This window comes from Notothenia coriiceps, unplaced genomic scaffold (genome assembly GCF_000735185.1).
Source record: "Notothenia coriiceps isolate Sejong01 unplaced genomic scaffold, NC01 NC01_scaffold00036656, whole genome shotgun sequence".
NCBI classification, from domain to species: Eukaryota; Metazoa; Chordata; class Actinopteri; order Perciformes; family Nototheniidae; genus Notothenia; species Notothenia coriiceps.
Window position 1 is genome coordinate 6,589 of NW_011369357.1, and position 15,131 is coordinate 21,719.

A 15,131-nucleotide genomic window follows, 5' to 3' on the forward strand; every position below is an offset into this window, starting at 1 on the left:
ATCCTTTGTCTCCCCCCACTCCTATATATCCTCTCGGTTGTTGTCTGAGAAGATAAATAGACACGTCCCGATGACAAGATTTAAATTGAAGGTACGTCAGTTTCCATTCCCATCGGTTAGCTTTGCAGTAAAATTTTCCTGATAAAAATTTATTAAATTTTATGGTCCCCCTGGTTTTTATTACCTCTGGTGTAATTTTTAACCGTCGAATATGCATTCACTAAACCTCAAAAAAAATATAAGAACGTTCAAGTTTACACATTTTCAGCTACAATTGATATCACGAAATGTGATTTTATGGTGTAATTATTTCATGGTGATGTACGGATCTCCCGGACTAGTAAAAATTTCTTACAGAGGGACTACCCTGCCTGTTTGTTGTGGTTATCTAATTTTTGTCTAAACTGATACTTCGATGATGATCAATGATTATGGATCCTGATCGATGGTGATTGATGTTGATTATGATGAATGACAATAAAACATAGGTGACAAAAACAAATTTAACTTACCGCCCTTTTCAACCCTAATAAACAGAAATGGATGATGTCGACGTTCCTTATCCCTCTATTAGGTTATTCGTCTACTATTAATCTGGTCCCGGTTACTGATTTTTAAGAAATGAATTTGTTTACCCGAAACTTATTTGATTTTTGTAATAAATACACAATACAAGTGTTATATCACGAAGTTTGGTGTGAGTCACATCTAATCCTAGTGACATCCTTGTATATGTCTACAACAAATTCCTTTTAACATATGAAAACGGAAAGTGGTAATAAGAGTGGAACTATTTGTTTCTCAGGTTGGTCGCTATAGATCACCCTATAAGCTTGGTAAGTCCAAATGTAAATTTGGTAACATACACAAACAAGACAAAAAGAAATAATCATTACAATCGACACGGCATGACCAGACTCCAACAGGGGACTAGACACGGGACGGTCTTGAGGCGGGGGTGCTAACCCTCAGCCCGTCTTCGCCAACCCCACCCGGCCACCGACCCTGAACGCTAGAAGAAACGAAACCCCGCGCAAGGCCCAATGAACGTAGGTCGGTACCCGACGTCTAGGCGGCCGCTCGACAATATACTTGGACCCCCCCCTTGGTCTTGACTGTAAAAGTTCTAAAATTCTACATAATCCAAGGGAAATTCTTTTGGTACGGTACGTATAATCAGTGGTATTTTGTCGAAAAAAAAAATCACCTGATTTCATAAACTTTACTTCCTAGGTGTAAACCCCTGTCTCATTTTTTATTCAAACAAAGAATCTGTGTCTCCGGTGTTTGTCACCACCTCGAGAGTTATTGTCCAGTTATGTCATTAACATTTATTAATTGTCATTTATCTTGGCTGGGATAACCTGATAATAAGGATTTAGATGGCTTGTACTATGTCTTTAGTATCCGTATTTATCATCGTTGTTTTCGAAGTTGTAATTAAGGAAAGGTAGAAGAAGATTAGAGGAAGAAGAAAGAGGTAACTAAAGGTTATGACGGAAAAAGTGTCACCCTAATAAGTTTTCATCAACCGAATTTACGTCGTTCCCCCGAAACTGGTAGTCCTAAGACTTGACGTTTGGACTAATGAACCCTCCGGGTGAAGTCCAGCATGGACTAGGTGACGCAGTCCGGTCCCCCGGTCTGGCACACACTAGACGTTCCTCGCGAAATAACCCAGTCAAGTTTATTTTGGAGTTGAAAATTTTATTATTGTTGTCATAAAAAGACGCATGTAAGATAACCGTAAACTCTCTGTCTCCATAGTTAAAGAAAGAAGTGATCCGCTTATGTCGTAGAATGGTCCCAAACAACTGGAACGTACATATTCCACAATATAACAAAACAGGAAGCCGCTAGACGAGGAAAAGAAGAAAGACAAGCAATATAACCCACACATTTCTTCCGTCTTTGTCGATGTTCGATCAAATTTCCAAGCAAGAAGAAGGTCATACTTAAACAGACAAGCATCACGTTGAATGAATTATTCAAAGAGAGATACATGATGCTTCATAGTACTTTAACGGGAGATGGGAGCGACAGCATGTGCTGAGGTCATTTTGAGGAGGAATGATGAAGGATTTCGCTATCAAAAGTGTGTTGTCATAGAGAAAAATGTATAAGTAGTGAGAGACGAGGATATCCGACGCGTGGTCGAAACAATCGAGGAAGTCTCTTGTGCCTGGATGGACGTAGATAGTGATACCAAGTCTATCTTCGAAATGTGTTTGGTTTGTCCGTTGGATAGGAGGTTGTGTTGTGTGACGAGGTTGTGTCGGATGTGGCGACGCCGTGTGCGTGTGCCGTGTTGCCGTTGGCTGTGTGTGTGTGTGTATGTGCTTTGACTACACGAGTGGCTAGCCTCTACGACTGTTCCTCGGTCCCTCCGCTTAACTATCGTAATCCCCATGCACCGTCATACTAAACCCTGGTATCCTGGGGGGAGAATAATGAAGCGGTCTGGAGAAGCAATTATCTAGTATTAGCGCGTTACAGGTCTCACCGCACTCACTATTGTCGGCAGTCGTTTACTAGACTTTTACACAGAAATAAAAGTTCTTTTTCCCTATCTGTAAAAACTCCCACGCGTGTATACCAAACTGTTCAACACCCATTCTTCCCAATGACCTGTTATATGCTCACGCGCGCGTTCTCTATTTCCGAGTCTAAGCTACTCTAACTTAAGGTTTTCATCTGTTTTATTATTACTCTCAAGAGCGTTATCCCTCTTCCTATTCCCCTATGCCTTACCATTCTACGCGAATAATAAAATACGGTGACCATTTGTTTCCCTTCTGCCCCTCCGTCTGTATAGGTTAATAGGACGAGAAAAAAAGTTCAACCGTTCCGGAATCCTTTTGTGTGGTGGAGGAGTTCACAGTTCCGCGTTATCCTAGGGTTGATCTTCTCAAACAAGGGCTGTTTGGTGTATTTTGATTATGTATCTATCTATGTTATATAGTTTGTAGACTCTCATATTTTAGAAGTAATTTAAACAGAGTTACCCGGTAGGTGGGGTAACTCTTGGATCACACCCTGCCGCAGTAATTATGTTATCCCTCCAGAGACATCTCCAGTCTAGCAGATAAGTTGACCGAAAATCGAGGGCAGAACAGATGTACAAACTAAAAGTGTGTATCCTCACTGAGAGAACGACTATGGACCCGTCTCTCTACCTTTCGAAAGACGATAACACATACTTAGCGCTGGTGGGATGAGAAGTATAGAAAAAAGAGAGAAACCTATATACCGACCGTTACGGCTCCCGTGTGAACAAAACAGATAGACAGCAGAGTCAAACCCCATAAGAATAAACACACCAACCGTGGAGTGGAAGAAGAAGAACGCCAGACATCACAATATAAATGTACATAGTCAGCACCCCCCAGCTCCACACAAACAATTATGACAATAATACAACAATAACACACAAATACTCAGAAGAGTACAAACAGTCTCAGTATACAGAAATAGAGTACGAGACAAAAAACACAACAGGATACAACTCAACACTAACACAACACACACATAAACTCAGACACAGGACAACATCAAATACAATAGAGTTAGAGATAAGGGTGGGGGTAAGACACAATGAGGAACACTACAGAAGAGTTAACTGATACGAGAGGAGGTTCATCAGCAAGGGAGGATATACAAGAGAAAAGGGGTACAACGAGGGGGAAAAAATGACTAAGTTCGCAGCATCTCCTGTCCACGCTGATCCTCTCACTCTTTTTTTTTCAGTCTCTCCGATACCGGGCATATTCAGAGATGTATCCCCATTATCCTTTCACCGACCTAACCCACACAGGTCACCTATGTTAGAACTTTGTTTCGAGAGCTACCCTTGGCCCTGTTCCCCACAGACCCGCTTATGGACAGTCTCCAGTCGCTGTCCTCGGACTCGGCCACCCTGGCCATGCAGCAGGCAATGCTGGGAGCAGACGACTCCATGGACGGCACCGAGGAGGAGGAGGAGGAAGAGGAGGAGGAAGAGGAGGAAGGAATGGAAGAGGAAGAAGAAGAGGAGGAGGACGGAGATGGAGAGGAGAATGAGAGGGGAAGGCAAATGTCCAGCGGGGGAGGGGGACAGAGAGACCTGCGCATGGAGCACAGAGAGGATTTAGAGTAGTGGTCTAAAGGAAGAGACTTTAATCCATAGTCCTCTCAGACTCATCACAGCCAACATGGACGGCTCTGATGCTGAGTGACTGAGAGAACCATGAGTGTTTTTCCATCAGAGACTCCATGGAGCCTATTCACACTGACCATCACAGCTACAGAGGACTAATATGAGTTTAATGACAAATGTGTGTTGTTCCGTTTTATTATCGTATGTTCTAATGCAGTGAGCCCCTGAAATATTTGGATACACTGAAAAAACTGAAACGTTGACCTTAATGAAATGTATTATGTCAACAGATTTCACATAACTGTATTAGGTTAGTTGAAAGCAATAATATTCATATTATTGCTTTCAACTAACCTAATACAGTTATGTGAAATCGGTTGAAATAACACATTTATTGAAGTTAACCTTTCAGTTTTTTCAGTGTAGAAGCACATTTTAGCTCCTGCTAGTCATGGGCAGAAATGGCGCAGGAACTAAAAGGTTAAAACGATAACTGCCCGTTGGAAATTGAGAGATATGAACTACTTTACAGTAACTGTTTAGAACACAGCCATGACATTTCGGAGGCTGAACTCGGGTTACTGTCCACGGAAACATCTTGAGTAGTTGCACAGTCTTTGCACAGTGAGATCTTTTGACTGCATGTGAAAACAACTCATTGCTATATCTCCAAAATTGCAGCACCATTAGAAGAGTTACAAGAAGATCTGCAGCTTTTTAACTCTTCACTTCATGCGACTGAAAGTACTCTCAATGTTTCACTCTCAGTCAGTAAGTGTGTCTTTTGCTTTCTAAAAATAGAGTGAGGTTCTTAAAGAAAGGAACATTAGAAAAGGTGTAAAGCTGTTTGTGTTTGCTTCCACTGCTGGAACATCGTCACGCCTTCTCATGACTCATCGGTTCTCAGGTCGGCTACACTCACTCGGTGTGTTACTTCGTCACTTGACTCATTGCTGCAGAAAACCTTTTAGAGCATGACTTTTAAATCATTTTTATTGTTTTCACTTTGTTTCTCTTCACCCATGAGCAAAAAAACGAATAAACCAGTGTATGCTGACTGCACATACAGTATAGTATGTATATCAGATGTTTTATGTTTGCATTCTGCTGTTGAATGTTTGCATATTTCTTTTGTATTTCTTTGCATGGCATCAGAGTAGCTGAAGGAACAACAGGACATGTGCTACACTCTTTCTGAATAAGGCCGTTGTATTACTTGGTGACCATGCACATACTGGACTTCAGCCACCAAGTCAGTCTTAGAAATGTGCTTATGTATTTTTATGACCTCGGGTGATTCTGTCACAAAATAAGAGCATGGCAAGCACTGCAGTCAGGACGAAGTGTCTCACCCTCTCCTCAACATGAAGCGGAATCACACAGACCGCCAATGGCCAGTGTCTTTTACTCACAAACTTTTCAAGGCGACAAAGAAGAGAATTTTGAAAAAAATGAGAAAGAGAGAAGAATAACTCAGTAGAAAACGTCTCTTTCAATTTTATGTAAAGGATTTTGAAGAAACTGTGAAAGAGTTCTCTGTTTTGTACTAAAACACACATTGAGTTGCTCGTTTCTAATGTGAAGATGTCTAGAAAAAGAAACTCCATGTTATATTGAATGTTCTGATTGTTCATTGTGAAGTTTGTTGCTCATTAATATTCTTTCTCAGTTGATTTTTTTAATGGATCTTCCACAATCAGTGGCAGACAATAGGGAATATTTCTATTTCATTTGTACACTTGGTTGTCATAATCTATTGTGTTTCAATAGATCAATTTGAATAATTAAAACATGTAAAGGTACTGACTTTGACTTTGTGAAATGAAAGTGTTGCATGTTTTTAGCCTGACTACATCCTGGGAAATAAACTCCCAAACAGGAAGTAATCCGTTTAATTTATGAGAATATTTAGAGATTTAAGCACTATAGTTAAATACTAGATAATTAACAGGGCATTGTTTCCGTAGAGTGAGGCATACGTGTGTGTGTGTGTGTGTGTGTGTGTGTGTGTGTGTGTGTGTGTGTGTGTGTGTGTGTGTGTGTGTGTGTGTGTGTGTGTGTGTGTGTGTGACACTTCCCAACCCTCTCACTCCCTGATACATTGTAACATGTTTCCAGATTATAGAGTTAGTCTAAATATTGGTTTAACTTCCCTCATTTTCCTGTCAAATGTGCAGCCTCCCACCCACTGGTTAAAGCTGCAGCCTGTGATTTAACTTACTGGAAGATGCCCGCCCAAACGCTCTCCAACGACTATAAAAAACTCTCCACCACAGGGTTTGTACTCCTCAATGTGGATTCTGCCTCCTCAGAGTAAATGTAATAACTCTTGTGGGTGTGCAGTGCACAGGCCACATTGTATTTTTTTACAAAGCTGTGTATAATTAATCCTTGTTTTGTTCTTCTTCCCACCTAAAAAAAGGTCATTCTTTCATTGCAGATACACTTATTAAAATATCTGTTATTCTCCTCTGCTACTCCTCTCCTCCTTTAGTGGGAGGAATTTGAATTGCAGTAGCTATGATGGGCTCCAAAATGATATACTGGAAGGTAGCTATCATGTGATGGGCTATTAATCCTTGACATTAGCATGAGGAAGACATACTCAAAGGATCTCAAATATGGGAGGAAATCACCATATTTATAAAGTCATCTAATACAAAATAAAGGTAGTTTGAGAGTATGGGCATTACAAAATGTCTTCTATAATTGTTCCACATGGGACTTATGTACAGCAGGTCAGAGGAGAGCCTGTGAGCCTGTATGAACAGGAAGAACACGAGTCTCCATAGTGCAGCTGGGGTTGGAACTGTTATTTATCATGGGGTAGCATTAGCAGCAGAACCGGTCATACATAATGACTGGAGTATTTGTTATTTATACAGAGTCAGTTTGGTGCTGCAGTGTGGTCCACCTCAGGCAGGCAGGGTTCAGGGTTAAATGAATCCAAAACTGAATAATGCATGGAGGGTAGACTTCAATATTTGAAATATGTTATACACCCTCAGGCTTGGGGAGTAACAGATTACATAATGGGATTGCGTAATCAGGATACAAAAAAAAGGTAACTTATTATTTACTTTCAGTTACATTAAAAAAATATGTAATCAGATTACTGTTACTTTAAAAAAAAAAAGGGGATTACAAGAAGGATTACAATGTTATATATTACATATACATTTTAAGTCACTGTAACTATCTATCTTCGAAATCCTGTTTCATAGTTGACCTTTTTGACCTGTATTTGTCTTCAGACCAACTCACAAGGACAAACAGTGCATGTATTCTGATGATTCTGATCCATAAACTTCCCATTCCTACATTTCTTTTTTGAAGCTGATTAAGGCTGCAATTTGTATAATGTTTCATGAGCATGTGAAAGGGCATTTTTACAATTAGACTGGTGTCATAACAAAATAATGATCACCTCACACGTCTTTACAGAGTATTTTAGAATCTTTTTTCTAACTTCTTTGCCTATGTTTTGAATAGTTTTTATTTAACGAGAAACCCACTGTATACTTCTTCCATGTCCATTCAGAAGTCATACACATCTGATTATACACAGTGGAGCAGTAGGCAACTAAAGAGGCAGATATTCACTGGATAACAAAAACAGACCAAAAGTAAAATGGATGTTTGACTTTCTTATCGGATGGCAACAGAACTCCAAATGAATGACTAATGTTTTGAGTACAAATTCTTCAAATTACTATTCCCCTCTTCAGCTAGGTGGCTGTGACTGTGGCCCTCCCTATCATCACAAAATATAACACAGAAACATATCAAACAGAGGCCATGCAATGAAGGCTTGTTTGTTAGTTTCATTTGTATACCGCATGTTTTCAGATTCAGAAACCCCACAGTTTAGTCAGATTTAATCAAATACAAAGTTATTTTTTCTCTCAAACCCTGCGTTGGATAGAAACATGACTATCCCTGCTGAACAGTCTCTCCGCCTGCAGTCGCTCTGAGGCTGAAGTGCATTAAAAATAGTCTCAGAATGACAGAGGCTGGAAAAGCCGCTGGCCATGGTTCACTTGTTTGAAGAGGGCCACAGTCACCGTGCTTCACAGCCTGAACTGCCTGACCCAGTGTAGAGTACTGGAGGTCTGCTGCAGTGCCATCTGGGCGCCTCCATGCTCCCAGATGTCTTCTCTGTAATTACAGCCAGACTGGGCTCGGCCCGGTCCAGCCCAGATCCAGCCTCTCATTTAGAGAGACCCTCCCTGAATACTTAAGAAGCTTTCCAGCACTGTGCAGGCCCTTAGAGGAGGCATTTTTCTAATAGTTTAACCAAAGAAAGCTGTAAGACGTAAGGTAAGTTGGCTCAGATTTCCATCATATGTTTGCAATGAGAACATTTAATAATGGAATTTAATTTCAACTGGAATTTTCCCAGAATTGGAAAAGTAATCCACTACAGGTTTTGTATTCCTTTAGCTGTATAGGTACCCGTGCTAAGGTAGAGATAAGATAGAGGAAGGCAAGCAGTGGCATGTGACAGAGGTCATGAGTCTGATTTGTTCTTACAGCACACTTTATCTTCTCTGCTAAATGTGTCAACAAAATAAACCTTTTTCTTATCACTGGGCAGGAGCTCAAAATGTCCATCGCCCAGATCGCGGCCAAGGCCATGCTGTCTGACGCCCTGTTGCAGGGCGGCCCCGCGCTGGACCGGCTCAGCCACCTGGAGCTGGAGCTTCCTCTGGACAAGGTCATCAAGTTTGTGTCTGTGGGCCTGCCGCTCATGTTGGTGGGCATGGCCTTCGCCCGTGAGATCTCCCTGGGTGAGCAGCTCTGTCTTTTTGAAACTATGATAATATTTCTGTGTTTCAGTTACACTGTTGTGCAGTTTTTCCTTGAATTCTTGATAAATGACCTGCTAAACTGCATTTTGTTGAACTTGTGATAAGAATTAATAGCATACAAATGTAAAGGTTCAACATTAGCATAGGAGTTTAGACAGAAATGTAATTTTTCATGCACTGAAGAAGTGAACCAAATGTGTTACTATTATAGAGATTAGTTTAAAAACATCTTCCCCGTGTTTTTAGTCCTGCAATCAGATACATCTCCTCATCCATTTAAATTCTTACATGAAGGAACTAAATAAACAGAGCAATAAGAATGAATTATGTAATTACATGGCACTTTACTTAACAACATTAGGGTCCAGTCATACAATTGGAAGAAAACACTTAATCAACACCTATCATAACATTAGTGTATTAACTTCTGACTTCAAGACCTCCTTAGAATAATCAGCAAGATCTAATTTACATGTTGACAAAGGTAATATTCTTGCCTGTCTCTCAGTTACACCAAAGGGTATACAAGGCGTTAAAAAGTGATGCCAAGGAGTCCTGACAAAGCTTCTTTGTGTGATGAATTGGGAATAAGAAAGGGACGGCATAATAGATACCACATTTACAACTATGATACAACCGTCAAAACATAGAATTACTGAAATAACTTGTGAATTATTATGATACTTTGAGTACCCTCTACTGGAATTCCTCAGTTTATTGACTCTTCTGTTATTTCTTTTACTGCCTGAAGTGTTGACCTGAGGAAAGAAATTGGTGGATTTTAACAAAATAAACATGCCCACCACTGGTCTGTCCGTGGTTAGGATGTAAACCCGGCTGACAAAGACGACGTGGCATGTCTAAAGCAGAAGTATATTTCTAAAGATGTTGACTGCCTTGACTTTGAACTAAACGCTGTCTCTCCAGAGCTGGTCTGCAATCAGCCGGATGCTCCTGATGCTAATTGCCATGAGGGATGATTGAGAGCGGCGTTCACTAACGCTGGCACGATGTAATTACAAGGCAAAGTTCTTCTGTTGCAGCCCCCTCCTATTTGAGTCGAATGGGAGGATATGTTGATTAACTGGAGGGGGTGTAGAACACCGTGTGGTGGCGAGCTGAGGGGCTCCACTGATGGATCTTGGCTGCCTACAGTATACGTTGGGTTGTCAGTTTAACAACAGTTCTTGATTGCGCTGCTGTCTGGAGTCGGGTTTACTTACTGCACCTGGACTCTCAGCCAAGAATGCTTGTACAAAGCAGTAATGTGAAGATAATCTGCCAATGTAAATTGGAGAGTGGGAGTAGGAGACAGGAGCAGTGGCAGAAACATAGGTTCCTTCTCATTGCCAAAGGGCTCACAGGGGTTGGGAATTAAGAGGAAGAATAGGCATCTGCTGCTGTTTTTTTATATAGCGCGGCCAAAAACAAACTGGAAAAACAGATTCCCACGGGAAGCACCATGAGAACATATAGTGGTGTCAGTTGGTATTATGAACGCATCACCATCATTTAAGTGTATGCAAGCAGCTTCCATCAGTACAGGACAAACAGTGATGAAGAACCAACCTCTGCTCTGGTCACTACTTCGTCCATCTGTCCTCAACATTCAGAACAGGGTTTCATTATTAATACAAATAAATACATAAATAACACACTTCAGGACACACACACAGGGCTGTTTTATAAATGTAACAGTTGCTTATAGTGGGGGGGCTGGCAGGAGAAATCCCATCCTGACAGTAAATGAGTGTCATTATGTTTCTACTTACAGAACTGCAGGCAGATGTGGTATATAAATAAAAGCTCCATGTTGTAAGACTCTGAATTAGGTGGGGCACAGCGTGGTATGTTCCCTCCCAAACTCTCTGTTTGGAAAATGACAGATTAGTGAGGAGCATATATTTACTGCAAGTGGTTGGACTACATGTGTTTATATCAAGGTGAACTAAATATAAGGCGGAGGCCCAACTTGGAATCGAGTGGCCCTGAGTTTTAAATGAAGGGTTGTCATCTGGGAACACATGATTTTTTCTGTGAAACTCTGTACCACTGAAAAGAAAAGGGCTCGTCGATATTCATTGTGTATGTGTGTGAGTGTGTGTGTGCAAGTTTGTGTGTGAGTAATTCCCCATATTAACAGATTATGTGACAAATCAACATTTGTTTATTCTGCAGGGCCTCAGATCAGCTGTTTCCCACCCAGCAATTTCACGATCAAGCAGGCCAGCTATGTAGACACGTACTGCTGGGACTCTCTGATGCATCATGAGTTTGACAGCGATGGGAACTTTGAAGAGCGCTCACTCTGGGTACACAAAGTAAGTTGAGAGGTTCTGATCCAGCTTGCTACACATGTTACTTCCACCCAAGTTGTTGACTAAGTTGAACTGCTGAAATACATGTTCTCTTTACTGTAACCTGCAAAACTTCAGTTCCAAATGTCAGAGTACCTTTTTTTAGAAGATTTGTTTTTTATAAATCAACAGGGGAAGTAGTTCTAAACAGGACCTTTGGTTGTTCATTGGTAATGCTGGTATATTGGGGGTTTGATTATCAGAATCAGGAATATTTCATTGATCCATGGGGGAAAATTGGGTCAATTTGACTTGTTTCAACGCTTCTGCCACTCAATCTACCTCTCCGGTATGTCCTTCTTATCAATCATTTTCCCTCCAGATGTTTCCCTACTCTCTATTGGCCATGGCGGTATTGATGTACCTGCCGGCTCTGATCTGGCGTCAGCTCGTCATGCCAACACTGGGCTCCGACCTGCTTTTCATAATTGACGAACTGGACAATTCTTACAACCGCTCCATTCGAATGGCCCAGAGCATCATTGATATGCGTCAGAACACAAAGAACCCGCTCACATTTCAGGCCGAACTGCAAAGGTAAGGGACCACCAACTGATGGCTTCTCGCACGAATATTCAATGCTCTTTTTCTGATTTCAGGTGATTGCAGCAACAAACAACCCAATCTGTTATTGTAAAATGTTGATCAAAGGTTACGGAATTGATCGTGTGCTGCCAGTTTGAATGTCCTCATTAACAGGGAAATTGTGGTTTAAAAACGTTTTCTTCCCCCATATGCAACTATCATTGATATACACTTAGGTAAGGCTCGTAGCTGTGGGGGACTGATGTGGGTGTTGCGGTGGGCAACTCCTTGTAACTAAAAGTAGAAGATTGTGGGTGGGGTTGAAAGCTTCCAGCTGGGTGTGTGTGTCTTTATGAACATAAAGGAGAATATCTTGCTGAGTTTCTTTTCCTTGTCCAATTGCAGGGCCAAGAAGAAGCGATACTTTGAGTACCCTCTACTGGAGAGATACTTGCGGTGCAAACAAAACTCCTATTTCCTTGTTAGCATGCTTTTCTTGAGGGGCTTCCTACTTCTGACCTTCATGACAGCTGCCTGTCTCTACCTGGCCTACTTCCACCTCTCCGCCTTCCTGCAGGACGAGTTCAGCTGCTTTGTCCGCACTGGAATGCTACGAGATCAGAACTGGGTTCCTGAACTGGTTCAGTGTAAAATGATTGGCCAGTTGGTTTTCCAGGTGATAAGCGTGGCCAATGGTGCCATTTATGTCCTGTTGGCTCCTATCGTCCTCTTCAGCATGATTCGCCTCTTTGTCTGGGACACCACCTTTATATCTGTCTACGAGATCCTCCCGGCCCTTGACCTCCTCAACCGCCGGAGACTGGGCTGCCCACTGAACGACCTCAATGTCCTGCTGCTCTTCTTGCGAGCCAACGTAGCTCACCTGATGTCCTATGGTAAAGTGAGGGCACTGTGCTCCCTGGCTCCCCCACAGGTGGGCAACACCACTGCAGGGCAGGGCTTGAATGCAATGCTTACCCAAGAGGAGATGGAAGAGCGGGAAGAGGCTGCAATGGAGCTGGCAGAGGAGGTGGTGGAGGCCAAGGAGGAAGGGAAACTCAACCTAGTCGACATCATGACTATTCTGGGAGCGGCGCAGGGAAGAGTGGTCAACTGCAGCGAGAAGAGGCCTCTAGTGGAGGAGAATATGAGTCTTGGTACTGTAACACTTATCTACACACTTAAACGCATTCTGCTAGTGGCTATTTTTGTCTTCATCATTTGGGATGTACAGAAGATTATTAAGTAACCTCCAGATACAGGCTGTGAAATGAAAAGCAAGTCCAGTTAATGAGGTTTCCAGGGTTAGGGTTAGGCACCGAACAACACTCAATACCAGAAACAGGTCCTATTCATATGGACCTGAGAGTCTGAGAAACATATTCTGTCAGGGCAAAATCAAGTAAATTCAAAACCACATTGTTTTGGGTTTTTTTTATAATTTTTTGTCAGTTACTGTATTGCTTTTGCTATTTCCTTTTGAAGCCGAACTTAACTGCCTTTTTTTCTAAAAGAGTATTTAGAAATCACTTTCTAATGTAGAAAGATATAGATGTGTGGTATTTCCTAGCCCTAACTGCCCTCTCTGTCTCTTCACAGAGCCAAACCACCAGGGGTACCACGAGTTGAAGGAGACTACACCATTTAGTCATTACTAAGCCTCCTATGGATTACATCAATGTGATTACAAAAACAGAAACTCTACAGTAGTACTGTTCCTACTGTACAAAGACTGGGGACACCAATCAAGGGCTTCTACAGTCCAAACACAACACAAATAACCTCTTTTAGAATTACAGGGCAAATTGTTCTGGCTACAAATGAATGAAACAATAGAAGTGGATTTGTCCGTATTCAGCATCTGTGAATCTGTATTGTTTAGGAGGCCAGTGATGGCGAGAAGACAAAGAAGGCTTTTTAAATGTCGTTGTACCTATACAATGACAATAAAGGAATTTCAATTAAAAGAGAATGCAAGTGAAAGTGCTATTATGGCGTGAGAACATACAGCACAAGTATCAATAAAGTATGTCCATACAACACAAATATTTGTGATCATGACCTGGTTAGATTGAACATTTGTGAAAAATAGGAGTTATGCGAGTATGACATATTTGTGTATGTCAGATATGACACAGAAAAACATCTGTCAGTGTCAGCAGCATCTATAGATTGGCAGTAATAATATGTACTTATACTGAAGAGTAAACATATAAAATATTGTTGTACTCATTATCATTATTGCTCTCTTTATCTTATATTTACATTGAACGAATACAATTAGTTCTGCCTATGAATTAGTAAAGTGTACTTTATGTTATTATAAATAAATTCATTTTTTTCGATTTTGGTGTTTATCTCATCCTTATTCACATAATCCATTATATTTGTTATAATGTTCTTGTTTAATTTTGATTGATAAGTATAATTTATATATAGTAAATAGTTGTAATGAAATACATCAGAAAGTCAACTCAACTAACATTTAAGGACAGCGGAGAGCAGTTTGCCTTTTTAGTGCATCCATTTTTCCTACATGCAATTTCAGAATTGGAAGGACTCAAGTACTTTGCTGTTCCCACTCAGAATACCTTTCTACGAAAGGTAGACATAAAGTGATATTTTGAAGTTATTGGTTTCAATCAGTTTATTTTCCTTATTAGATAATAATGTTTACTATATATAAGTAGTTGTCGCTGGCATCACAGTATTACGTTTTTCTGTCTAAAATTATAATTTTGTGTAGTTACGATACAATATTCATTATTTTCCCCGTAAGGAAATGTATTCTGGAATCCGTCATGCAGTTCCACATACATATACAAACATAATAAACATTAAAAAAAACCTTCATAACCAACATTTAAAAGTATATTACATTACATGTGAGTCACATTAAAAACATATTAGGCATGGGTTGTGTGTATGTGCATTGCAAAACAAATATTACTTGACTGTGAGTGGCCAAAGTGTTCGTAATTAATGTTAACTGTGAATTAAACAGATAAAGACAGGAATCGACACAAATCTCCTCTCTTAAAAGACCGCTCTACCATGTTTGTGTTACCATGTGTGACTGTTTAACAGATACTCCAGAAGATAGCAACTGTGTAGCTTCAGTGAATTATCGACAAAGCAGACCATTTGATATAGTTGAAGGCTTTACAAGTAGTGTACATCTGAGAATTATAATGAATCAAGTCCAACAAAAGAATGTGTGTGTGTGTGTGTGTGTGTGTGTGTGTGTGTGTGTGTGTGTGTGTGTGTGTGTGTGTGTGTGTGTGTGTGTGTGTTTGTTTAGCA

At 40.7% G+C, this 15,131-nt stretch overlaps 2 protein-coding genes across 2 annotated transcripts in view; both read left to right on the plus strand.

The window, feature by feature from the left end:
• Positions 1-4,437, plus strand: part of LOC104964107 (homeobox protein PKNOX2-like) — a 4,762-nt gene extending 325 nt beyond the window's left edge. Inside the window, exon 2 of the mRNA XM_010792825.1 lies at positions 3,870-4,437. Within this exon, the coding sequence (XP_010791127.1) occupies positions 3,878-4,135 (258 nt within the window). The 5' untranslated portion in view covers positions 3,870-3,877 and the 3' untranslated portion in view covers positions 4,136-4,437. The remainder of the gene's footprint in view (positions 1-3,869) is intronic.
• Positions 4,438-8,415: 3,978 nt separating this feature from the next.
• LOC104964108 (pannexin-3) lies at positions 8,416-14,173 on the plus strand. Its single transcript, XM_010792826.1, has 6 exons — positions 8,416-8,455; positions 8,733-8,925; positions 11,125-11,267; positions 11,626-11,840; positions 12,234-12,985; positions 13,428-14,173. Exons 2-6 carry the CDS (start codon positions 8,742-8,744, stop codon positions 13,484-13,486), a joined length of 1,353 nt encoding a protein of 450 aa, XP_010791128.1. The 5' UTR covers positions 8,416-8,455; positions 8,733-8,741; the 3' UTR covers positions 13,487-14,173.
• Positions 14,174-15,131: the final 958 nt, after the last annotated feature.